Source organism: Equus asinus, chromosome 3 (assembly GCF_041296235.1).
Source record: "Equus asinus isolate D_3611 breed Donkey chromosome 3, EquAss-T2T_v2, whole genome shotgun sequence".
Taxonomy (NCBI): Eukaryota; Metazoa; Chordata; class Mammalia; order Perissodactyla; family Equidae; genus Equus; species Equus asinus.
This window is the reverse complement of record NC_091792.1, coordinates 156,493,782-156,517,587: the sequence shown is the minus strand read 5'-3', so window position 1 is coordinate 156,517,587 and position 23,806 is coordinate 156,493,782. Positions and strand designations below refer to the sequence as shown.

General features: G+C 50.2%; 2 protein-coding genes across 5 annotated transcripts in view; both read left to right on the top strand.

Annotated features, from left to right (window-relative positions):
- JAKMIP1 (janus kinase and microtubule interacting protein 1) overlaps nucleotides 1-23,806 on the top strand; it is a 149,337-nt gene that overhangs the window by 89,244 nt on the left and 36,287 nt on the right. For all 4 annotated transcript variants that reach the window (XM_070506264.1, XM_070506262.1, XM_070506261.1 and 1 more), the window contains 5 exons: nucleotides 1,043-1,252; nucleotides 2,160-2,279; nucleotides 5,661-5,807; nucleotides 6,737-6,877; nucleotides 8,715-8,774. In XM_070506264.1, coding sequence (XP_070362365.1) covers nucleotides 1,043-1,252; nucleotides 2,160-2,279; nucleotides 5,661-5,807; nucleotides 6,737-6,877; nucleotides 8,715-8,774 — 678 coding nt within the window. The remainder of the gene's footprint in view (nucleotides 1-1,042; nucleotides 1,253-2,159; nucleotides 2,280-5,660; nucleotides 5,808-6,736; nucleotides 6,878-8,714; nucleotides 8,775-23,806) is intronic.
- LOC139044898 (uncharacterized) lies at nucleotides 14,878-23,800 on the top strand. Its single transcript, XM_070506265.1, has one exon. It carries the CDS (start codon nucleotides 19,277-19,279, stop codon nucleotides 19,427-19,429), a length of 153 nt encoding a protein of 50 aa, XP_070362366.1. The 5' UTR covers nucleotides 14,878-19,276; the 3' UTR covers nucleotides 19,430-23,800.

Sequence of the window (23,806 nt, the reverse complement as noted above, 5' to 3'; positions counted from 1 at the left end):
GATAGGCATGTCCGTTTTACAACAGCCGTGAGATTGCCTAGTTGGCACACAGCAGGTAGCCGGTCTGTTGTCTTGAGTTGGGTGGTCACAGGGTGGGCACAGTGATCGACCCCCAGCGTAGGGAGAGATGCCTGTCCTTAAGGAAATGCCAGTGTGGGAAGCTGCGTTTTAAGGGCATTTGTTCTTGTCTTTGGGACATAGCAAATGCTTAAAGCAGATAATATAATACATGCTCAATGGCCATGTCAGGCCCTTTTGGAAAAACAAGGTCGGGCCGAATTAGTTTTGCACCAAAAAGCTTCCTCATATGCTCCCCTATATCCTATTGCTTGCCGTTTGTTTCTCAGGGTGTTAATGTTGTAGGTGACGCAGCTGCCGGGGGAAAGGTACAGACCAGGAAGAGGGCCAAACTTTGGGAGCTCCAGACTTTAATGGCAGCCAGGGCAAGGCAAGTCTGTAAGGAAGATAGAAACTGAGACATCATTGTGGAGGGCGGGAGGGGCGGGAGAGGTTCATGACGCAGGGAGTGGGTGACAGTGTCAGATGCTGGTGAGAGGGATGGTGGGTTTGGGGGCCAGGAGAGCACTGGGGGCCTTAGCAAGAAAAGCTTTGGTGGAGGAGTCGGGGCTATGACCAGCAGGAGAGGCTTGAGGAGTGACTGGGAGACGAAGAGATCAGCCAACTCTTTGAAGAAGCTTAGCTGCAGGGGTTGGGGGTGGCTGGACGGGCCGGTAGGGTCAGGATTTTATTTTATTTTATTTTGGGAAGAGAAACGTGAGCATAGATAAATTTCAATGGTAAGTGTCTGGTTGACTATATAGATCCTTGAACCCATAGTCTGTTCCTCCATGCTCGGGGGCAGTGGTGGGGGAGCAGGGCCTGGCCTGTGGACTGCGTTCTTTCTCTGTCCTGAGTTCGCCAAGTTCAGCTGACCCTGGACCGTGGGACTGCATAACCTTTCTCTGGGCCTAAGGCCAGCAAGGGAGAGATTTCCCTGGTCATGAGCCCCTACGGTTAATTGCTTATTCTTTCTCTTTTTCAGATGGATGAGATCAAAGGGAAAGATCGTGTGATTCTGGCCTTGGAGAAGGAACTTGGCGTGCAGACTGGTCAGACCCAGAAGCTGCTTCTTCAGAAAGAGGCCTTGGATGAGCAGCTGGTTCAGGTCAAAGAGGCTGAGCGGTACCACAGTAGTCCAAAGAGAGAGCTCCCACCTGGCATAGGGGACATGGCAGAGCTCATGGGTGTCCAGGTGAGGGGGACAGCCGCTCATGCAAGCTTCGGGGCCTCAGAGCTGACCACGCACCTGTCCTTCCTCCTACTGGGCAGTCTTCCAGACAACTTGCCTGCCTTCCCGCTCCCTCCTTCCGTCCTTCCCTTCCATTTATCTGTCCCTCCTCCCTTCCCTCCCTCCCCCATTCCTCCCCCAGTTTGCCGGCATTCACTATGTCTAGGCACTGAGAATATAGAAGTGAACGACTGGCTGCCTTTGCCTCCAGTGGGCTTGGAGCTCAGTTGAAAAGAAAGAAACAAAGACATCGATGCAGAGTGTACAGTAAGAGCACAGAAAAGGACCTGGTCAAGACAGGACCTGACTTATAGTCAGAGTCCTGCAAGATGAGTAGGAGCTTAGCCAGCAGACAGGGGCATTTGAGGCAATAGCTTGGTACTTAAGAGCACAGAAGAGGCTGAAGCAGCATTTATTCATTCATTCATTCATTCACTAAGTATTCGAGTATCTGTCATGTGTGCTGTACACACATACCATATGAGGTGCTGGCATTTCAGTGGTGAGCAAGATGGACCCAGTGCTTGCCCTTGAGGAATGTCTTAGAACGTCTGTGATGGGCCTTTGCAAGAGAGGCACAGAGGGCGGGGGCCTAAAAGTGAAGCTCCCCAGAGGCCACGTTCAGATGTTTGGGAGCCTTTGGAGGGTTCGAAGTCTCGTCACCTTTGAGATGAAGTCTTTCTGCCGGTCGCTGGCCGGGCTTGGGGTGTTGTCCATGTTGCTTGACCTCGGGGAGTCCCAGCATGGCGTACAGTCCTCCTAATGAGGAGGTCACCTGTTATGTCCTATGAATTTTCTAAGAAGGGTCCATGGAGTGCTTTGAATCATTTAAGCTTCTTCAAGGTACATTTGTGTCTTGACTCTTTTTTAGGATCAACATATGGACGAGCGAGATGTGCGGCGATTTCAACTAAAAATTGCTGAACTGAATTCGGTGATACGGAAGCTGGAAGACAGAAATACCCTCTTGGCAGATGAGAGGAATGAACTGGTTGGTAGTCAGCCCCCGAGAGACAGATGGTGCCTTGTAGGATGCAAGGAAGCGGCCCTGGGGCCACAAAACACGCCTTAAACATAAAGTTCATGCAGAGGCCTTCTGGTTTTCTTTACTCTCTTTCTAATTTCTTTCTGATTAAAAACCTAACGTACACTCATTGAAGAAACCTGGCACTGCCCTTTGTTTCTGCAGGAGTTTATCCTGAGCAAACAAGTGGAGAAGGTCAGTGAGAAGCATGGAGAGGATGTCCTTGCAGTGTTGTTAATGATAGAAGCTGAAAACAAAGCCCAACAAAGCGAAAACCCAGCTGTTCAACACTCAAGTAGTGGGCAAAGCAGTATGGAACATTCTACAATGAGCTGCAGGCAGTCCTTAAGAATGATGATATAGATCATATTTAATTACCATGGACATTTGTTCACAGTAAATTAAAAGATAAAAATAGTTTACAGAACAAAAACACACTGTCACCCTGGATATTGGAAGTTGTTATAGGTAGTGTGACTGGATAATTTTTATTTTTTGCTTATCTGTTTACTTTCTTTTGCTTAAAGGTTTACGTATTTCTAATTTAAAAAATAATGAACGTAGACTTCAGGTTAAAAAATAAATCTAGTAAAAATAGAAATTCCTTGAATATGTTTAGATTTGCTGGATAAACAGCTAAACTAATTTTTATGTAGTGGTAGTAAACACATAAAATTCTTGATAAATGCCTCATAATATTTGTTCTAAATTTCATTATGAAAGTAAGCATATCTATATAATATTTGAAAAACGTGGGAGATGAAAAGTGTTAATAAGTGCCATCTCTTCACAATTTTGATAGGATCAAAATAAATTCATTTCCTTCCAGTATTTTTTTTTTCTTTTTGAGAAAGGTTAGCCCCGAACTAACATCCACCACCAATCCTTCTCTTTGTTTTTTGGGTTTTTTTTTGAGGAAGATTAGCCCTGAGCTAACCTCTGCTGCCAATCCTCCTCTTTTTGCTGAGGAAGACTGGCCCTGAGCTAACATCTGTGCCCATCTTCCTCCATTTTGTATGTGGGATGCCTGCCACAGCATGGCCTGACAGGCGGTGCCTAGGTCTGTACCCGGGATCCCAACAGGTGAACCCCAGGCCACCGAAGTGGAGCACGCACACTTAATGGCTACGCCACCAGGCCAGCCCTTCCTTCCAGTATTTTTAAAGGTGTCTTTTTATATAGCTTCCATCAGACTGCACATCTAACATCATGTCTCCACTTTTCACTTTAAGTATTCATGAGCTAAAAAAATCCCTCCTGAGCTGCATAATAGTTTACTAAGTGGATTAGAAAAAAAATACAGTCTACACTGAAGTGTTTAAAGTAAAAATGGAGAAGCTCGCCAGCACTTCTGTCTTCAAATCATGACGGGACGTCTGCCAGCAGCTTGAGGTGCTTGTTAACAGGTTTCTGAGGCTTCTGTAAACATACTCCCACCGAGAGGCCTTTTTGTTTTGTGCTTACAACACGGGCCCCCGTGTTGTGTTCAGCCACTTGACTAATGGGGTCCAGCGCTCCCCATCAGTGCACAGAGATCTCCCCGTGTCTTTTCCACGACTGCATCGTGCTCCGCTGTGTGCACGTGCCGTGGTCTATTCCATCATCCTCTACTAGGGGATATTTAGGCCGTTTCAGGTTTCTTTGCTTATAAACAATGCCATATACAAGAAATATTTCTGTCTTTACTCATTTATTTCTTTGGGGTGGATTTCCAGAAGCAGAATGTTTGGGTCAAAGGTATATTTTATATTGTAATGGCTACTGTCAGTGTTTTGTCTTAACTTTCTGAGCCTGGTGACTTAAAGCAGGGGTCTAGGTCAGTCCCCTGTCTTTGATCCTTGGTTCTAGCACTTTCTGTGTGGCCATGAGCATATTACCCCAACTCTTTGTGGTCGGGTTCCTTGTCCATGAGATGAGATGGGGATGGGGCCCCCTCCCAGGGTTGTGGTGTGGGCTGAATGAGAGAGAATGTCTGGATGGGCTTAACACGGCTTTGGACACATGGTGAGTCCTTGACACATGCAGCGGCTGTTCCTGTGGTCATCGTGACAGTGATGGATATTTAATTGTTTCTAATTTTCATCCATTAAATTAACCCTGAGAAGACTATCACTACGTGTTTAATTCTCACAACAAGTCCATGAGGCAGGTACTATCATTATTCCCATTTTATAGATGAGGAAGCCAAAACTAAGAACTTGGCCATGGTCATGCAGCTAGAAAATGAATGTGTCACCCAGGACACTGTACTCAGAAGGAAAAAGTGGGTGCCTCTAGTTGTACAACACCCCCAGTCCCTGCACTCTGTCCCCCTACCATTGTCATTTCACACTGGACTAGCCTCCACACAACAGTCAGAGTGATAGTTTGTTCTAGAAGGCAGACCTGACCACAGAGTGCTCCTGTTTCAAATCCCTCAGGGGCCAGGGGTGGAAATGAAATGACAGAGCTCTCGATCTCCCTAAATCAGGCTTCCCCACGCCTGCACCTTCTCTGCCCGTCACCCTACATTCTGTGTTCCCGCTGGACTGAGTGAAGCTGCACGAACAAGCCGTGTTCTCGTGTGTTCTGAGCCTCTGGATGTGTGGTTCCCCTGCCTAGAATGTCCACCTGCACTTGTCTCACTGTGTTCTTACCACTGTCTTTGCCCTCTTCCCTTGTCTGTTGGATGGGTACCCCTGTGATGTCATCCCTTAGACCCAGTCCCCAGCAAAGGTCCCGGGCACAAGACGGGCTCCCCAGATGCTGATCATGTGAGAGAGACTGGAGGACACCCTGCACAGTAGGGACTGAGCTCAGAGGACTCAGAGAGCTCCTCCTGGTGTGGATGCCGACATATTTATCTCTGTACCCCCAGCACTACGCCTGGCATGGAGCGAGCTCAGGGGTTATCTGTCATCTGAAGAGTGTCGCGCTTTCTGCTTGTCTGTACTTGGGTAGGAATGGTGGCCAGGAGGAGCTAAGTAGCTGGATTGACCTTAATGCATGTGACCCATGACCTCTGGGGGTTATGCCCAGAGGTAAAGGAGGTGTGGACTAGTGGACACAGCGCAGGCCACTTGCCAGCAGGGTGACCTGAGGCAGATGTACAGGCCTCCCGCACTGGGCTGCAGCCTCCTCCTGTTGCCTTACTCAAGGCCCTCTGAGGCTCGGGGGGGATCCTGCTTTTGGAAGCTGGGTGTCTGTGGGTTCTTTCTGGTGTTTGCACTGCCCAGGAAATATGGTCCTAATGGTGGCAGCTTCAGTCCTGAGGAACGCCCGGGTTGGATCTCTCCTGGCCTCCGTGGTGTGATGTCAGCCATCCAGTGGGTCTTAAAGCCACCTGGCCTTCTGTCTTTCCACCTGTAGCTGAAACGCTCCCGTGAGACAGAGGTCCAGCTGAAGCCCCTTGTGGAGAAGAACAAGCGTATGAACAAGAAGAATGAAGATTTGCTGCAGAGCATCCAGAGGATGGAGGAGAAAATCAAGAATCTAACGAGGGAGAATGTGGAAATGGTAGGTCATCATCCCCTTGGGACTAGCTCCTGAATTCTCGTCCGCATCTGAGATTCTCCAGTCACTGACCCTCACAGTGCACATTCCCCAGGGCGCACCTCCCACCCGCCTCTCCGAGGAAGCCTCGTGAGCAGACTCAGGCCGCACCCACCTCTCCCACTCTCCACTTCTCCAAAATTCACAGTGCCATGGGCCCCCGGGCCTGGAGGGAGACGCCCCAGCTCTGTCTCTACCACCCTGGGTCCTTAGACACCTCTCTCATTCTCTCTGTGCATCACTTTCTTCATCTATAAAATGGGAATGAAAATATCAACGTTGCAGGGTTATCGAGAAGATGGAACCATGGCATAGAAAGGCCTTGCAGAACACACTGCTCGTTGTGGAAGCTCAGTGTGTGAAAGCGGTTACCATTTTTGCTCTAAGCTCTTTGCATAAGGGCCTTTTATTTGCTGCAAAAAGCATGATTGGTCTTTGTGGTCAGGTGGTGTCTTGTAGTTCATGGTTGAGAGAATACCCTGAGATTCATTGTCCAAACCAGTGTCAGTCACCGCCATTTGACAGCTGAGAAGACCTAGGCTCTGAGAGGTGGAACCGCTTCTCCCCGTAGCCTCACAGGTCCGGGTATGAGTGTCATCAGCAGGCGTGGTGCGCTCTCCTCCCCCAGCTTCCTCCTCCAGCTTTCAAGGCTTGGTTCCAAGTCTGCCTCCCACCCCTAATGCCCACCCAGCCCTTTCTCTCCACAGGGGGCACTGTCAGCCGTGCCTCTGGCTTGGTTCTGGTCTGAAGCTGTCCACTCCTCCAGCTTGGGGCCTAGATGGCTGTCATCCCTCCATCCATCCCTCTATCCGTATCCCTGAGCCCACAGTCTGTGCCCTGACAAATGCTGTGGATGAGCGGCCCTGCAGTGCTCTCTCCCCCTCTGGCTGCAGAAAGAGAAGCTCTCGGCCCAGGCGTCTCTGAAGCGGCACACTTCCTTGAACGACCTCAGCCTGACAAGGGACGAGCAGGAGATCGAGTTCCTGCGGCTGCAAGTGCTGGAGCAGCAGCATGTCATCGACGATCTCTCACTGGTATGTCTATGCTCCATGACAGCCCTCAGTGTGATGCCAAGTGACGTGTGTCAGGAATGGCAGTGGGGCTTCAGGGCGATGCTGCTGAAGCAGATGGGGTCTCACAGAGCTCATCCTGTGGTGAGCACCTTCCTGCCTTATTCTGCCAGGAAGCAGCCTTGACTGCATTTAAATGGCATTACTGGTACCTGGGAGCAGTTTCCATGGCTACTCTTTTTCTCAAATCTTCTCCCCAGTTTGCTGCCACTAGGAAGCAGCATCAGTTTTAAGAATGAATCTTCTGGCTTTTACAGAGTGGTCATGATCTCTCCCTGAGAAGTCTGATTGTTTTTAGCTTAGTGGTTACAGACCGTGAGCTTGAAAACCTGAACCTTGTAATCAGACCGGAGTTTGAAGGACTGTTTATGTCTGTGTATAAGATTAAGGGTGGGTGAGTATGTCTTAAGTAGGTGAAGTGTTATAACCAGAGAATTCTGCAGCTCCCTGTGAAAGGAGCGTAGGTACCAGTAAGGGACCATCTGCAGCGACCTTTAGCTGGATCTTAGAAGCAAAATGTGTTCTGCTGTTCTGCTTGCTCAGGAGGGAAGGTGCTGGTTTAATTTATGGGTCCTCACAGCGTAGAAAAGCCAGTGGTCAAAATTCTAAAAACGTCTTTGACGATAATTGTCAAATTTACTCTACTTGCCTAGCTCTCTCTCTTTAATTCCCTCCTTCCTTCTTTCCTTCCTTCAACCCAGCCACCCAGACTTCCCTCCATTCTCCCTCCCATCCCTCCATGCATCTTCCCATCCATCCATGCCCCCATCTTCCCATCCTCCCCTCCGTCCTTCCATCCCTCTTTCCATCCATCCCTCCATTTCTCCGTCTCTCCCTCCCTCCGTTCCTCCTTCCCATCCTCCTCTCCTTCCTTCCATCCTCTTTCCATCCATCCCTCCATCCCTCTCTCCCTCCCTCCATTCCTCTTCCCATCCTCCCCTCCTTCCTCCCTTCTATCCATCCATCCATTCATCTTTGCTTCATTACACAAAAAACTTGATGCAACATAGGATGAAAAAATGCATTCAATAAAATGATAAAGTTGAAAGAGGAATAATAAACAGATACGACTAGAGAAAATAAAGATAGTAGCATCAGTCAAAATCAGGAGGGACACATGGGCGGACTGTAAGGGCTAAGCACCAGATTTGTCCCTGCGTTTCCTGGCAGCCAAAGGGAAAAGGAAGATTTGATTAGGAAGGAGCAAATCGACTGGTTCTGTCTGGGGCTGAACGCTGCTACTGTTCACAGGGGCCATTTCTACCGACAGAAGCCTCTAGGCCCCCACCGTCTCTTGTTTCTTTCTTCAGGCAACACTGCATGTTGGGTTCTAGCCTCATATAGCGGAGCAAGAACCTGAGAACAAGACAGACATAAAGGCTGTGCCCTGGCCAGGAGGAGGCCCACAGGGATTTGGCCCCAGCTCTGCCTGAGCTCAGAGCTGCAAGCTTCCTCCCTCTCTGCTGCCGTCCCTGACAGGGTGACCATCTCGTCAACACTGCCTCATGCTTTACAGCTTCCGGCCCCCACAGTAGACAAGCTGGAGTTTTATGGCGCTGGCAAATTTTGGCATCTTTTTCTGGGATGGTCTAAGTCCGGTTAAGGACTTGAGGAAATGTTGTTGCTCTGTAGCTCTCAGTTCTGAGAAGCAGCCATCACTTGGGTGCTGAGAACCTGGTTTAACCCAAGCCCAGTGCAGACAGGTAGACATGGCAGCTTCGTAAGTCACATCCTTTAAGCTCCAGCTTGGTTGGTGTGATGTGAGGCTGGCTGAAATGCCAATAGTTGTGTTTCCTTCTAGGAGAGAGAACGGCTCTTGCGCTCCAAGAGACATCGTGGGAAAAGCCTGAAGCCGCCTAAGGTGAGCCTGCAATGGCACGGCTGCTCTGCTTTGTCACTGTGCCAGGACCTGCCGGGCAGATGGTCCAGGGAGAAGGGAGGCACAAGCAATCCATGGAGGGGTCGTAAAGGCAGAGACACTCACACCTCTGTGCGTTTGATGGTGGAAAGCCTGTCACTGCTGTCTCTCAAAGCAACGTAAATTATAGCCGTGGACCCAGGTATTATAATTTATTCGTGGAAGACTTATGGCTGAATTCTGTATTAGGTCTCAGGGTCTGCTCACCCAAAATTAAAGACATAAATACCTAGACCTTTTGAAGGATTTAAAGGACACTCAGGCTTGGTTTATAACATCTTATATCCTATTCTGAAAAATCAGGAGCTTTGCACTTATTTGGAATAATGCAGAACTGTGTTCTTTTTGGAAGATGTAGTTTTACAGAGATAGTGTCCAAACGTCCTGGTGGACAGAGGCGAGGTGGGCATGGAAAACACAGACGCCCCCAGGGACCGAGCTGGAATGTAAAAGAGCAAATGGGCAGATATAAAAAAGACTTCGTTTGCATTAAAATCCATTTAGACATATTTTTCACTTCCGTGAAGACATGAGCCTGCTCTCCTTTTTACGGAGCCAGATGTCCCTCCTGGTTTATCTTTTGATAGAGATATGGTCATAGAGAAATATTTCTCTTCTCTAAAGAAAACAGCAATGTAGATGTGATGCTGAATGGCCTCAGATATATGACTTTAGTATCAGAGCAGCAGTAGGGAGTGGTGGGGACTGTGGCAAACTGGGCCCCAGTACAGTTGCTGTAAGGAAGGGAGCCAGGCGATGTCAGATATTCTAGTCTTTGAAGAGAAGTGGAAATCCTTATGCATTAGTTTCCTAGGGCTTGACAAAGTACCACAAACTGGGCGGCTTAGAACAGCAGAAATTTATTATCTCACAGTTTTGGAGTCTAGAAATCTAAAATCGAGGTGTTGGCAGGGCCGCACTCCCTCTGAAACCTGTAGGGAAACCCTTCCTTGCCTCTTCCAGCTTCTGGTGATTTACTGACACTCTTTGGCTTTCCTTGTTTTATAGCTGCCTAACTCCACCCTCTACTTTTATGTCTTACGCCCCTCTCCCTGTGTGTCTCTGTGCTTTCACATGGCCGTCTTCTTATGAGGCCACCTATCGTACTGGATCAGGGGTCTACCCACTCTAGTATGACCTCATGTGAACTAATTATATCTGCAATAACCGTACTTCCAAATGAGGTCACGTTCTGAGATACTGGGGTTAGGGCTGCAACACCTCTTTCTTGGGAGACCCAAGACAACGCCTAAGACCTTATTCTATGTAAAATTTCATGATTTTACATATTGGTGCAAAGGTTTATAATACACACTGTAGACCAAATAAAGTCTATCTGGTGCAGCAGCCAGGGTAATGTCATCCGGTCTGTGCTCGTCGATGGCTTGCTGTGTCCTGGACACTGGCTGAGTGGTTATTCACACCATCTCATTTAATCCCACAGCAGCCCTGTGAGGTTGGTGTTACCTTTTCCATGTTACAGTTTCAGGAAGCCTAAAGATATAAAATATAGAAATAATTTAAAGAGACAAAGTAAATTGACAAGGCTGAGATTCAAACTCAAGTCTGGAGCTCTGAGGCCCGAGCTTGTAGCATCAAGTTAAGGTGAACGAGGTGCAGATCTGTGTGACGTTAGAAACTCAGAAGTGGGAACTTGTTTATTTTCACACGCATATTTTTGCTATGGAAGTAGCATAGCCGCACCCTGGACTACCAGGGAAGTAAGAAATGACGCGTCTCCCGCAGCGCCTCCCAGTGCAATCCGTGTTGGCATTTTGATGCAACCCCCCACTCCTCGCCCCGCTCCGTCTTTTTTTTATAGTGTAACTGTAGCTACAGAATGCAGTTTTGCACCCTGTTTTTACTTAACATTATACTGTAAAGCACTTATCCATGTCATCATGAATATACATTTTTATGGCTGCATAATCCGTTGAGTAGATGGGCCATCAATTTCTTGCCCAGCCTGCGTCTGTCGGGCAGGTTTCCTCCAGCCCCTTGCGGTTGTGATAAGGCCATGGTAAATGTGTTTATGTTTCACAGACAGCTCTCTCCTGGCCAGGTCTACTTTTTTCCCTGAGTGTCGAGCGTTTCATTAAGTGACTCGCCTTTCCCTATTTTGGACTTTCTGCTTCTGTAAATGTCCCCACAACGAACTCCTTTTGTCCAGAAAGCTGCATCCACTATCTGGATTGTTCCACAGATGGATTCCCAGAAGTCGAAATGTGGCTCAGAGAGTGTGAAGGCTTTGATTAAGAACATATGCGTCGCCCCCTGCCCCGCCCTTACAGAAGGGTTGCGTCACTTTGCACAGCTGCCAGTAGTGTATGTGAACGCCATTTTCAGCATGGGACAGACGTTTAAAAAGCAACAACCTACAGGTATTCAGTGTGTCCCATTAACAGAATGTGCTGTGGCATTATACACCCCATAAAGCTTCTAAGTAGAGTCTTTGGGAAACCCATTGTGGAGCCATGACTATATTTTTCAAACCTGTATCAGAATGCTTGGAATAAGAAAAGATTACGTTTTCCCTTTTCCCATTTCTGAATGTGTTTTTGGGAAGAGAACTTTACAAAGGACTAGAATTGACTTACGACTTGTTAGGTTTGCAGGTCCAGCAGGCGAGGGGGCCGGGGCTGCGTCCTGCTCACCATGCCCTGTGCACTCCCTGGCACAGAGCAGGTGTCCCTGAATAGCTGTTGACTGAATAGCGAACAACTTCTATTGGAAAAATGCATTTGCACGACACTGGATTGTCCTGTTTGGTCACTTTAATTAAAGTGGTTCAGTGTCACTCGAAGGCCAAGTTTGGGAATCTCTGTGGGAATTTTTCTGAGCTGGTTCTGGGTCTTTCCAACTTACTGTTTCTGTGACCCACCAGTATCTTTTCTTTTTCTCGAGGCTCCATGTAGATAGTTCCCCCCATGCTCCTGCCTAACCCCAGCACTGTCCCAGGCAGGCGGGAGTGGGTGTTTGGATCCCTCAGGGAGCTGTGCTCAATCCTCAGGGCTGCCTCTCTGGCCTGGGTGGCTTGCCTTTCTTCTCCCCCACAGGCTGCAGGGATTCAGTAGTTTCTTTCTCCCCCCAAATGCCTCTGTGCTCTCTGTCCCTTATGCATCCGTGTGCTTTACCACTGTGCTTGGGTCTTTACTCAACAGAGTATAGTGGTGGATGCGTTGTAGGTTCCAGAATTTTCCAGAAGTCTGTCAGCCCGTCCCTGCTCTCTGGCCCTGACTCCCTTTTGGAAGGGCTGTTGCAAGCCCCCCTGGACTGTGCAGTTTCCCCTGAAGGGGCTCCTCCGATTCCACCCCCTCCCCCCGGTTTGCTGAAGACCTGGCTAGGGCAGGGCAGTGATGTCAACCCTTGTCCTTCACATCCCTGAGGGCTGCTGACTCTGTCTCACTGGGCTTCTGGGGACAAGATTGGTGTTAGCTGTCTCTGCCCGGAGAACCTGCTAGTTCAGTCCCCACTGAGGGGTTGCTGGAGAAGGAGCCTGAGCAGTTCCTTGGGCCCTGTGTTGGGAGGCGGGCTTGTTCTGCAGCAGGTCTGGCATCAGGGCCTAACTGTAAAGACTCCTCGCCAGGGCGCAGGCGGTAAGTTACGTTGCGGCCGTTGAAAAATGCTACCTAGCAGCACAGAGTTGTCTCAGTAGAGAGCTGGGCAAATGCACAGTGGCTGAAATTAGTAGTTTGCTCACATGCCTTGGTTGAAAGCTGGGCTGGGCCTCTTGGGTGAGGCAGCGTGGGAGTCAGATCCAGCACGAGCTGTGCTGCGCTGGGCTCCGGGAACCTCAGTTTCCTGGTTCTTACAGTAGCATCGCATCCAGGAGATTAAATGAAGCTTCTGGCTCTATGCCTGGCGTGTGGTCAGGGATCAATAAATTATGGTTTCTCTTTCTCCATTCATTTAAAGCAATAGCTTTCTGTTGGAAGGCCTGGGAAATGCAGATTCCCAGGCCCTGCCCTCCTGCCATTCTAATTCATGTCACATGTTTTTAGAGAGAGACAGCCTTAGATGACAGTGAGATGCGATCTCGGTGCCCTTCAGAGAGTACCATCCTGTGAGGAGGGATCCTGGGAAATGTTGAAGCGCCACCAGAAGCACAGGCCCTTCCTCAGGCCAGCTGCAGTCCCTCTTCCCCGACGGTCTGCTGTCACAAGGAAGTGGCTGATGCCTCAGGCACTTCTGGCAGGTCACTCCTGGTTGGTGGCTCCAGGTCCACTCTGTTGGTCATCAGGGCCTCTCCAGACTTGACCCTGTGCCCCTCAGGCCAAGCCTGCTGCCTGTGGAGGGCAGGCCTGGGCACCAGTGTGCAATCAATACCTTTGCTTGGCGGGGATGCCCAAGCATTTGTCATCATGTGCACACATTTTCCATTTTTAAGTAGCCAAAAGGAATCTTTTTTTCCTTTTGTGGATGTCTCCACTTGACTCTGTTCCTGGACAGTCCTTGCCCACGGCTGTGTCATCAGCCCATGAGCGTGGTGAGGGCTGAGTCATGCCTTATTTGTCCTGCTACACGCAGCCCCCAGCATAGCACCCCCACCCTGTGGGGCTCAATGACGTCAACAGAGTGAACTCTCAGTCGTTTCATGTCTCACCTGTCTGCGAGCCTCCCTGCCCACCTGTCTGCAGGGCTCCCTGCTCACCTCCCTGCTCGCCTGTCTGCAGGGCTCCCTGCCCGCCTGTCTGCAGGGCTCCTTGCCCGCCTGTCTGCAGGGCTCCCTTTCTGCCTCCCTGCCCACCTGTCTGCAGGGCTCCCTTTCCGCCTCCCTGCTTCCCTATCTGCAGGGCTCCCTTTCTGCCTCCCTGCCCACCTGTCTGCAGGGCTCCCTTTCCGCCTCCCTGCTTCCCTATCTGCAGGGCTCCCTGCCCGCCTGGCTGCGGGCCTCCCTGCTTGCCTGTCTGCAGGGCTCCCTTTCCGCCTCCCTGCTTGCCTATCTGCAGGGCTCCCTGCCTGCCTGGCTGCGGGCCTCCCTGCTGGGCTGTCTGCAGGGCATGCAGCTGGGGGCTTTTTCTGGGCATTTCATTCCCTGGAGGACACAAGGGCTTGTTCTCTCCAGGCTGGCAGTGACCCTGTCACCTGCTTCCTCCTCCACTACAGCCTTCACGATTCATTTCTTGCAGCTTGATCAAAGAGAGAGAGGAAGCTGGTGGTAGGACCCCGCACTCGCCTGGCCAGGTGGGTGGCCTAGCCCCACGTCAGAAGCACAGGAGGCCCCTCTGGGAGCAACTCTGTGTCTCACCTGCTGGGTTTGTGGGACTCTTTGGTAAAGGACTCAGGGGAAGATTTGGGTCCTGGAGATAGAACACAGGGACAATTATGAAGACACAGAGCCTGTGACCTGGGCCGTGCCCGGGCAGCTAGGCAGCACAGCCGTGCACACAATCTGCACTGTCCCAACCTGGGGTAGCATTGCAGGCTGCTGGACAAGGAGGAGTAGCAGAGCTGGGGGCCTGACCTTCCCACAGAGCCTGCCCAGGGCACCTCATCCTGGATAGCAATGACCATGGGATGTCCAGGCCGTGCCTGAAGACTTTGAAATAGAGAGGAAGTTATAGTGGTTCCAGGCAATGTATTCAAGCGGGGCAGGAAACTGCCATGCTGCTAGGAATGAGCATGGGGTGAGCCTCGGGCTCAGGAGAGGAGCTGGGAGGCTGGGCTGCAGGCTCCTGGGCCTCCTGCCTGATGTTAGGAGGGGACTCCAGAGTGGGAAGGGGGTGGGGCATAGGCTCCGTGCTTCCAGCCCCACCCCTCTAGGCCCTGCTTTCTCATCTGTCCCCCGCCTTCTTTCAGGCCCTCATCTGATCCATCCTGGCTGCTTCTGCTGCTTCCCAGTGTCTTCCCTCCCCTCCAAAGCTGCCAGAAGGATCTTTTTTTTTTTTTTATTAATGTTATGATAGATTACAACCTTGTGAGATTTCAGTTGTACATTTTTGTTAGTCATGTTGTGGGTACACCACTTCCCCCTTTGTGCCCTCCCCCCACCCCCCCCCCTTTCCCTGGTAACCACCGGTCAGATCTCCTTATCAATATACTAACTTCCACCTATGAGTGGAGTCATATAGAGTTCGTCTTTCTCTGACTGGCTTATTTCGCTTAACATAATACCCTCGAGGTCCATCCATGTTGCTGTGAATGGGCCAATTTTGTCTTATTTTATGGCTGAGTAGTATTCCATTGTGTATATATACCACATCTTCTTTATCCAATCATCAGTTTCTGGGCATGTAGGTTGGTTCCACGTCTTGGCTATTGTAAATAATGCTGCGATGAACATAGGGGTGCAACGGACTCTTGAGATTTCTGATTTCAGGTTCTTAGGATAGATACCCAGTAATGGGATGGCTGGGTCATAGGGTATTTCTATTTTTAACTGTTTGAGAAATCTCCATACTGTTTTCCATAGTGGCTGTACCAGTTTGCATTCCCACCAACAGTGTATGAGGGTTCCTTTTTCTCCACAACCTCTCCAACATTTGTCGCTCTTGGTTTTGGATGTTTTTGCCAATCTAACGGGTGTAAGGTGATATCTTAGTGTAGTTTTGATTTGCATTTCCCTGATGATTAGCGATGATGAACATCTTTTCATGTGTCTATTGGCCATATTCATATCTTCTTTTGAGAAATGTCTGTTCATGTCCTCTGCCCATTTTTTGATCGGGTTGTTTGTTTTTTTGTTGTTAAGCAGTGTGAGTTCTTTGTATATTATGGAGATTAACCCTTTGTCGGGTAAGTGGCTTGTAAATATTTTTTCCCAATTAGTGAGCTGTTTTTTTGTTTCAATCCTGTTTTCCCTTGCCTTGAAGAAGCTCTTTAGTCTGATGAAGTCCCATTTGTTTATTCTTTCTATTGTTTCCCTCAACTGAGGAGTTGTAGTGTCCGAAAAGATTCTTTTGAAACTGATGTCAAAGAGTGTACTGCCTATATTCTCTTCCAAAAGACTTATTGTCTCAGGCCTAATCTTTAGGTCTTTGATCCATTTTGAGTTTATTTTGGTGTGTGGTGAAAAAGAATGGTCAATTTTCAGTCTTTTGCATGTGGCTGTCCAGTTTTCCCAGCACCATTTGTTGAAGAGACTTTCTTTTCTCCATTGTAGGCCCTTAGCTCCTTTGTCGAAGATTAGCTGTCCATAGATGTGTGGTTTTATCTCTGGGCTTTCAATTCTGTTCCACTGATCTGTGGACCTGTTTTTGTACCAGTACCATGCTGTTTTGATCACTGTAGCTTTGTAGTATGTTTTGAAATCAGGGATTGTGATTCTGCCGGCTTTGTTTTTCTTGCTCAGAATTGCTTTAGCAATTCGTGGTCTTTTGTTGCCCCATATGAATTTTAGGATTGTTTGTTCAATTTCTGTGAAGAATGTTCTTGGGATTCTGATTGGGATAGCATTGAATCTGTAGATTGCTTTAGGTAGTATGGACATTTTAACTATGTTTATTCTTCCAATCCATGTGCAAGGAATGTCTTTCCATCTCTTTATGTCATCGTCAATTTCTTTCAAGAAAGTCTTGTAGTTTTCGTTGTATACATCCTTCACTTCCTTGGTTAAGTTTATCCCAAGGTATTTTATTCTTTTCGTTGCGATTGTGAATGGGATTGAGTTCTTGAGTTCTTTTTCTGTTAGTTCATTGTTAGTGTATAGAAATGCTACTGATTTATGCACGTTAATTTTATACCCTGCTACTTTGCTGTAGTTGTTGATTATTTCTAATAGTTTTTCTATGGATTCTTTGGGGTTTTCTATATATAAGATCATGTTGTCTGCAAACAGCGAGAGTTTTACTTCTTCGTTACCTATTTGGATTCCTTTTATTTCTTTTTCCTGCCGAATTGCTCTGGCCAGCACCTCCAGTACTATGTTGAATAGGAGTGGTGAAAGTGGGCACCCTTGTCTTGTTCCTGTCCTCAGAGGGATGGCTTTCAGTTTTTGTCCATTGAGTATGATGTTGGCTGTGGGTCTGTCATATATGGCCTTTATTATGTTGAGGTACTTTCCCAGAAGGATCTTTTTGAGGCACAAGTCTGACCCTGCCACCTGCTTCCTAAAAGCCCTCTGCTGGCTCCCCATTCCTCTGGGGGATGAAGTTGGGGCTCCTTGGCCAGGCCCTGAGGGCCTTCCGGGATCCAGCCCACTCGCCTCCTGCTTTGTTTCCCTCCTGCACACCCTGACTCCAGTCCCTTGGGCTTGCCGTGCCGTCTCATCCCCAGACCCCTGCTCAAGTGAATGCCCTCCACCTTCTCAGCTCACCACCTCCTGCTCCGTCGAGATTCGGCTTAGCTGTCCCCATTTCCTTCAAGCCTTTGCCCCTCCCACGGGGTTAGACACCCCTTTCCTGGGCTTCCTCAGCCCTCTGCTCCTTCTCTCCTGGTGTGTGTTGCAGCATGTTAATGTCGGTCTCTGTGTCTGCTCCCTTTGGTGCTCGGTGTGGGAAGGAGCTCAGAGGATGCCCGTGGTTGGATGAGGTGTGATGGGGCCTGGGAGAACTGCAATGGGGGCCGTGGGGCTGCTCAGGGAGCAGGATTGGAGCTGGTGCTTCTGGCTTATGCCCGGGGTCACCAGTCTGGCTTCCTAGGTCAGGTGCTGAGAAAAACCAAGGTCATTGTTATGAAACATCTGTCCACATCTGAAGTGGCTCAGGGCCTGTGGCCACTTGTGCTCACAGTGGGTTCAGCCATGAAGGCCAAGGCAGTGTGTTTTTCTGCCCTGCCTGTCCCCCCATACTTCCAGCCGTCATCTGTAGAACGTTGGCCTCGGGCATGGCAGAATTCAGGCACAGGGCACAGGGAGGTGTCTCCACTCTTGAGCAGCTTCTGGCAGAGGCGGGGGTCCAAGTAGATCCAGGAGCCAGCCCAACTGGACGCATCTCAGGGTTTCTGCAGAGCCAGGAATCCTCGAAGCACAGGCAGCTGTTGCAGCTGGTAACACATGCCAGGGAGAGACTGTCCTTGGTTTTTCTTGAGGGTGCGGGTGCAGAGCAGCTCACAAAGAAATCAGCTTTAGACTTGTCCCAGAACTCACCAGTTTGCAGATGGCTTGATTTCTAGAATTACCTTCCCCTCCCCCATTAGTCAAGATTCTTTCTTTTGCTAGTGGCAAAAACTCAAAGTCATTTAAACAAAGAAAGTAGTTTACATAACTCAGAAACCTAGAGGTGGCTGCGTTCAGGTGTGGCTGAATCCAGATGCTCACATGATATTGCCAGGAACCTGGCTCTCTGTCTTACAATTCTGCTTTCCTCTGGACTGGCCTCTTTCTCAAGCTGGCTCTCCCCATGTGGTGGCCCAAATGGCTTTAGCAGCTTCAGGCTGGCATTATACCTGCCTGGCAACCTCTGTGGTAGGAGGGTGTCTCTCTTCAATGGTACCAGCCAAAGTCCCAGGGCTGCTGCTCCTTGGCTCAGCTTGGTCGCAGGCCCATCCCTGCACTATTGCCCACTTTGGCTGGTGGCAGCTAGTTTGGAAGCATGACTTGAAGGCTTAGTCAGCACTAAATCACACAGCGTGATACAGTTACACAGCTTGTCTTGTGGATACTTTAAAAGGAACAGAGGATCAAGCGTTGTTGAGGTTGAAATGTATACATGAACTTGGCTGTATATATTTTTTCTTTTGTGAATTGTCCTTTGCCTTTCAATGATGCTTTACTATCCTTCAAAGTACAGAAGTTTTATTTTTTTATGGTAAAATCTATCCATGTTTCTGCTATGAGGGTATTTACTTCTGACGTTAAGCCTAGAGAAGCTTCTCCAGGGAACATAAGACTCTTGGGGGGGGCTGAAGTCGCTCGAGTTGCAGTTTTTCTGCTGGATGATGGTTTGCTTCAGTCTGTACAAATGGTCAACGCTGCAGGAGGGGTTGCGGAGAAGCCGACGAGTGTAGTAGTCCCGACAGAGCGTGGGGGATGGTGGGGGGTCAGCAGAGAAATTTCCCAGGCACGCAAGGTGGGAGGCGCCTCCACGCTTTCGGCTCTGGTCCTGGAGGAGGCTCTCGCCGCATCACTGTTGCTAGTGCTGCCCCCTGGGGCCTTGCGATCGTCCAAGGACCCGGGGCCTGTGGAATGGCCTTGGCAACAGGGCTCATCAGGGAGCCCGGGGCCTGGGAGGAAAGCCACCAGAGAATCAGCCAGCGCAGAAGTGTCCTGCGTGACTGATGCGCCTGGCCTGGCCCCTGGAAACCGGCCGTGGGCCTGCCCTAGAGCCGGTGTCCCTGTTCACAACGGTGTGCCCTCCGAGTGCCCTGCTCTCTGAACTCCACTGCGGATGACTCACAGGAAGCCTCAGAGACTGAAGCCAGGCGGGGGGGAGGAGAGGAGAATGCCTTGGGAAAGAATTGGCGCTTCCTCCTAGGACTCGAGAGAGGCCTGGAAATTGATGCCAGTGATGTGGCTTTTGGCGCACCCGGTGCACACAGGCTAACGGATACGGCGGCCCCTCCTGGCGATGGAGTATGTCCTCTTCGTGCTCTACTTTTCCTTCTTTCTCTGTCTCTGTGCCCTGGTCTGTCTGTACTTTTCTGGCTGCCAGGAGATGACCTATAAGCATGAAGGTGAGCCGCTGGCTTTGGGGCATTGTCTGTGGTTCTGTGAAAGTTAGTGGCTGTGACGAAGGTGCCTGCCTGTGGCAGCAGTTCTTGGGAATGGTGCGGAGACGAGGCGAGGGAGGCTGATGAGGCTGGGCAGCTGAGGGCTCAGCTATGTGGGAGGCGCCCGTCTTTTGCTCTCCATCCCATTGATCTGCTAAGAATGAGCTCCTGTGTATAGTCAAAGTGTAAGTGGAGGAGAAGTGTTTATTTTTTGATTGTTTTTGCAAGAACTACATTTTAAGAATGTGGATTAGTTTGTAAAAGGTGTCAACAAGTCAAGACTTTGGTGGGAAAGTAAATGGAAGTCTGGAGGAGTAAGCCCATTCTAAAGAGAAGATGCGCTTGGAATGAGCAAAGATGGAACTGTGCGCCCTTAGAGTATCTTTCCTTAGGAAATGCCCAGGGAATTTGAGAATGATGGAGACTCCGAGAACTCAGCAGTTTCTTTCGTGCTTGACTTTTTTTAAAGCCCATGGTGAGCTGAGTAGTAGAAGAAACCAGGTTTTCTAGGTAGTTCTCCTCTCGTTCCTTGGAGGCAGGTATTATGTCTATATATTTTGAAAACACAGTATAAGGCTGTAATTGCATTGTCGTCGAAGAAGACAGCCTCCGGATTTTCACCTTGAGCATCAAAATGTCTTTCTCTATTTTGTTTTTTATTAATAAAGACATAAATATATGTAATACATTTTAGCTTGCCATATAACGATCACTTAGAAAAACTAAGCCTGAGAGGAAACAAACTGACCCAACCTGTGCGGTCCCCCGGCTGGGGCAGGTCCTGGTCATCTGGCTGCTGCTGTGCCAGTGTGTGTGTGTGCTCTGTGTTTGTGGGTTTTCTCTTCTGTTGTTACAGGATTATAGTGTGAATGCCCTTTTATGTCTGCTTGCCGCCCTTCGAGCTGCCTCCTGCTTCCCTCCCTGCAGCCTGCTTCCTGGCGTCTTGGTCTCTGGAGCCACATCGTACTTCAGGGGCTCCACTTGAATCTGGGGAGAGGCTCTTCACAAAGGCAGCTCGCTGTTAAACACACGTGTGTAGTGTCTGTCATTAGCGCCCTGTGGTGGAGCTCAGTAACTGAGCGCCTAGCTGGCAGGCCCGCAGGGCTCAGGAGCCAAGCGTCCTGTGTGGTGGTGCACTGAGGCCTTAGCCCCAGATATTGATTGCAGCTCGGCATTGGTCTTGATCGTTCGGAGAGGGTGTGGCTCGATGGTTCCTGGGGCTCCATCAGTGTGCCAGGCAGGGCCCTCCCTGCGTCGGTACTCATTGCCACTCGGCACAGCAGCAAACACAGACCTGTCCCCAGAGGCCTTGCAATTAGCAGTGTTTACAAGAAACAGGGTCGACTGAGTGGCTGCCCAGAAAAACGAGGAGCCTGGAGCCAAGGGAGGTGAACCACATGTGTGCAGGGGAGCTTCCAGTGCTGCAGATGTGTCCCTGCTGAAGGTGCCGGTGTCACTATCGGGTTGTCGTGGCCACTGCTCCCTAGAGACTGTCTGGAGAGTTTCTGACACCTGAACTCAGGTAGGGTTCTCACCTGGAGGGGAGATTTGAGTATTTGATTGTTTCCAACCTCCACTTGGAGGGAAGAGTCATTTGAAATGGATGGAGCCGGACAGGGCCTCACATTCCTACCTTGTGGACTTCCCTGGGGGGCGCAGCCAGGTGGCTGCCCAGATGATGCTGGCTGCATGAAGGAGGGGGAGGGATGTTGTGTGCATACCCGGACTCTTTGTGGCAAACAAGTGAGTGTGGCCTTAAGTCCATTAACAGAGACGTGTTTATGAGTACCCATTCAACAGCCAGTATTTCTTGAGTGGGCCAGGCCCTGGGCCACAGTGAGGAATCAAAGAGCCCAAATTCTGGCCCTCCTGGAGCAAATCCCTGTCCTCGTGGGCTTACATCCAGAGCGGGAGATGGGCAATACACATGGAAGCAGGATGGATCTCCTGTCGGGTGGCGCTGAGTGCTCTGGAGGGAGGGGAGGGAGGGCAACAGGGAGGCTGGCTGTGCTTGGTGTCCGGCCTTGTCGTGGAGGTCAGGGGTACCTTTTCTGATAAGGTGGCATCTGTGCAGAGACTCAGAGAAGTTAGGGAGAGCTGTGTGCGCTCTGCAGACGAGCAGCTAGGCAGTGCACAGGCCTCGTGGCAGGCACATGAAGCGGGCAGGAGTGCGCTCAGCAGTGTGGCTGGAGTGTGCCGGTGGAGGAGGGAGGGGACAGGCCATGTGGGCCTGTGGACCACAGGGTGGGTGTTGGCTTCTACAGCTACGACGAGAGCCTTTGGGTTTTTTGTTTTTAAAGATTGGCACCTGAGCTAACATCTGTTGCCAATCTTTTTTTTTTTCTTTTCTCCTTCTCTCCAAAGCCCCCCAGTAGATAGTTGTATATTCTAGTTGTAGGTACTTCTGGTTGTGCTCTGTGGGATGCCGCCTCTGCATGGCCTGATGCGCGGTGCCCTGTCTGCACCCAGGATCTGAACCAGCAAAACTCTGGGCCGCTGAAGTGGAGTGTGTGAACTTAGCCACCTGGCCCCGGGGCTGGCCCAACCTCTGTGTTTTGAATGAAGGACGAACACGACATGACTTTCATTTCAGAATAGTTGCTCTGGCTGCCAGGTTGAAGGATAAGGGCAGGAGCTGGAAGGCCAGTAGGAGGCGGTTTTAATAATTTCAGTGAGAGATGATGGTGCTTGGACCAGGATGGAGGTGCTGGTTCATACGGAGGGTGAGAGGCTGGGATCTGGGTTGAAGGTGGAGCCAACAGGATTTCTCCCAGAGAGGGGTGAGAGAGCGAGGAGCATCACTGGGGGGCTCCTCAGGGAGCTTCTAGGTTTTTGGCCTGAGCAACTAAAAGGATGGAGCTGCCGATGATGAGCACGTGTTAGATTGTGGGAGCGGCAGGTTAGCGGGTAAGCCGCCATCCACTAGACCCCCCTGGAGCTGTCGAGGAGATGGCTGACGTGTGAATTGGGAGTTTGGGGGAGCAGTACATCCCCATGTGTATAAAAGAAAGGAACATGGCGTGCAAGGTGGAAGCAGTGTGCAGAAAAACAAATGCCAAATGCGGGAAAGTTCTGGGCGCCGTAGGGTGGTCAAGTGCCTCCAACAGAGCCTCTTTAGAAACTTTGTGCAAGATGGCAGAGTCCCTCCCTCCCCCACTCTTTTCCTGATGTCTGAATTATTTCTTAATCACGCTGTTAATTTTGGTACCAGCCACATTGTCCTTACATTTGGGTGCATGAGATTGCAGACGCCTACTGGCTTAAATGACAGAGTGGAGGAACCCTCAGTATGTGGGGTGCGCCCCGGCCCCTCTGGATTGAGGAGTGGGGAGGGGCTCAGAGAGAGCCAGGTTTCTGATAACCAGTGGGAGCCTGGGGCTCCGCTCTGGAGTTGGTTATGGCTCTTTCTTCATGGTTGTAAAAAACATTACTTGATTGTAAAAACAAATAAAAATCCTTCTCAGGGGCTATTTTGGAAAAAAGAAAGCCAAGGTTCCTAAAACAAGGGAAGTTGATCTGGTGATTGTCCATTGATGTCTGCAGCCCTCAGGGGAGCGAAGCTCCTTGTGGCTGGGAAGATGCCAGGTTTCCTCCTGATGTACCCCCGGCCCATCCAGAGTCTGCACACAGAAGGTGCTCAGTCAGGTGTTTGCCGAAGGAATGCACGAAGCCCATAGCCTGTGATGTTTGCAGGGAGAAGTGCCTGGTCGGGTAACTGGGAGGCCGGCACGTGAGCATTAAAATTGCCCCTGACTCTGAGTGGTGGGTGCATAAGGGTCCATTATAGTATTCCATCTAGTTCCGTTCCCTCTAGGATGTTCCAAGTGTTCTCTAATAAACAAAAATTGCCTCTGAGCTCAGATCTGGTGAGGACCTGGTCCACATGCTCACCCAGCCGGTCAGAGGCGCGGGTCCATCTGTGGCCACTCCACCTTTCTCCTTTCCCGTGTCTGGAGTCCAGAACTAGACATCTCCTGTGGCCCTGCCCCCTCCTTAGTACAACAATGGTGCTGCTCGCTGAGTGTCGCCACACCGGGCACCTTGCCAGGTACCGCGCGTTCCTGACCTCACTCTGTGCTCACGGGTGAGGTGGGCTTTCGTGTCTGTTTGGTGGAGAAGGAAGCTGGTGCTCAGAGGGGCCAAGAGACTGCATAAGGCCAGCAGCCCCCGAGCCTGCAGCCAGGGTCAGGCCAGCACCCTCTGCTGCCAGCCCTCCACCCTTCCACCACCTTCAGCTGCCTCCTTTTCCACCCAGCCAGTTACGAAGCCCAGCAGCCACGCTCAGGATGCCCTTGTGGGCCGATGCACCTCCCTCTGCCCTGGCACGAGGGGCTGGGGGACTCAGTGGTTCTGAGTCCGTTCCTAACGTCCTGCGTGTTGTCTTTTAC

Coding starts and splice junctions, on each gene's coding strand:
- LOC139044898 (XM_070506265.1), top strand. CDS start 19,277: ATGGAGTATGTCCTCTTCGTGCTCTACTTTTCCTTCTTTCTCTGTCTC.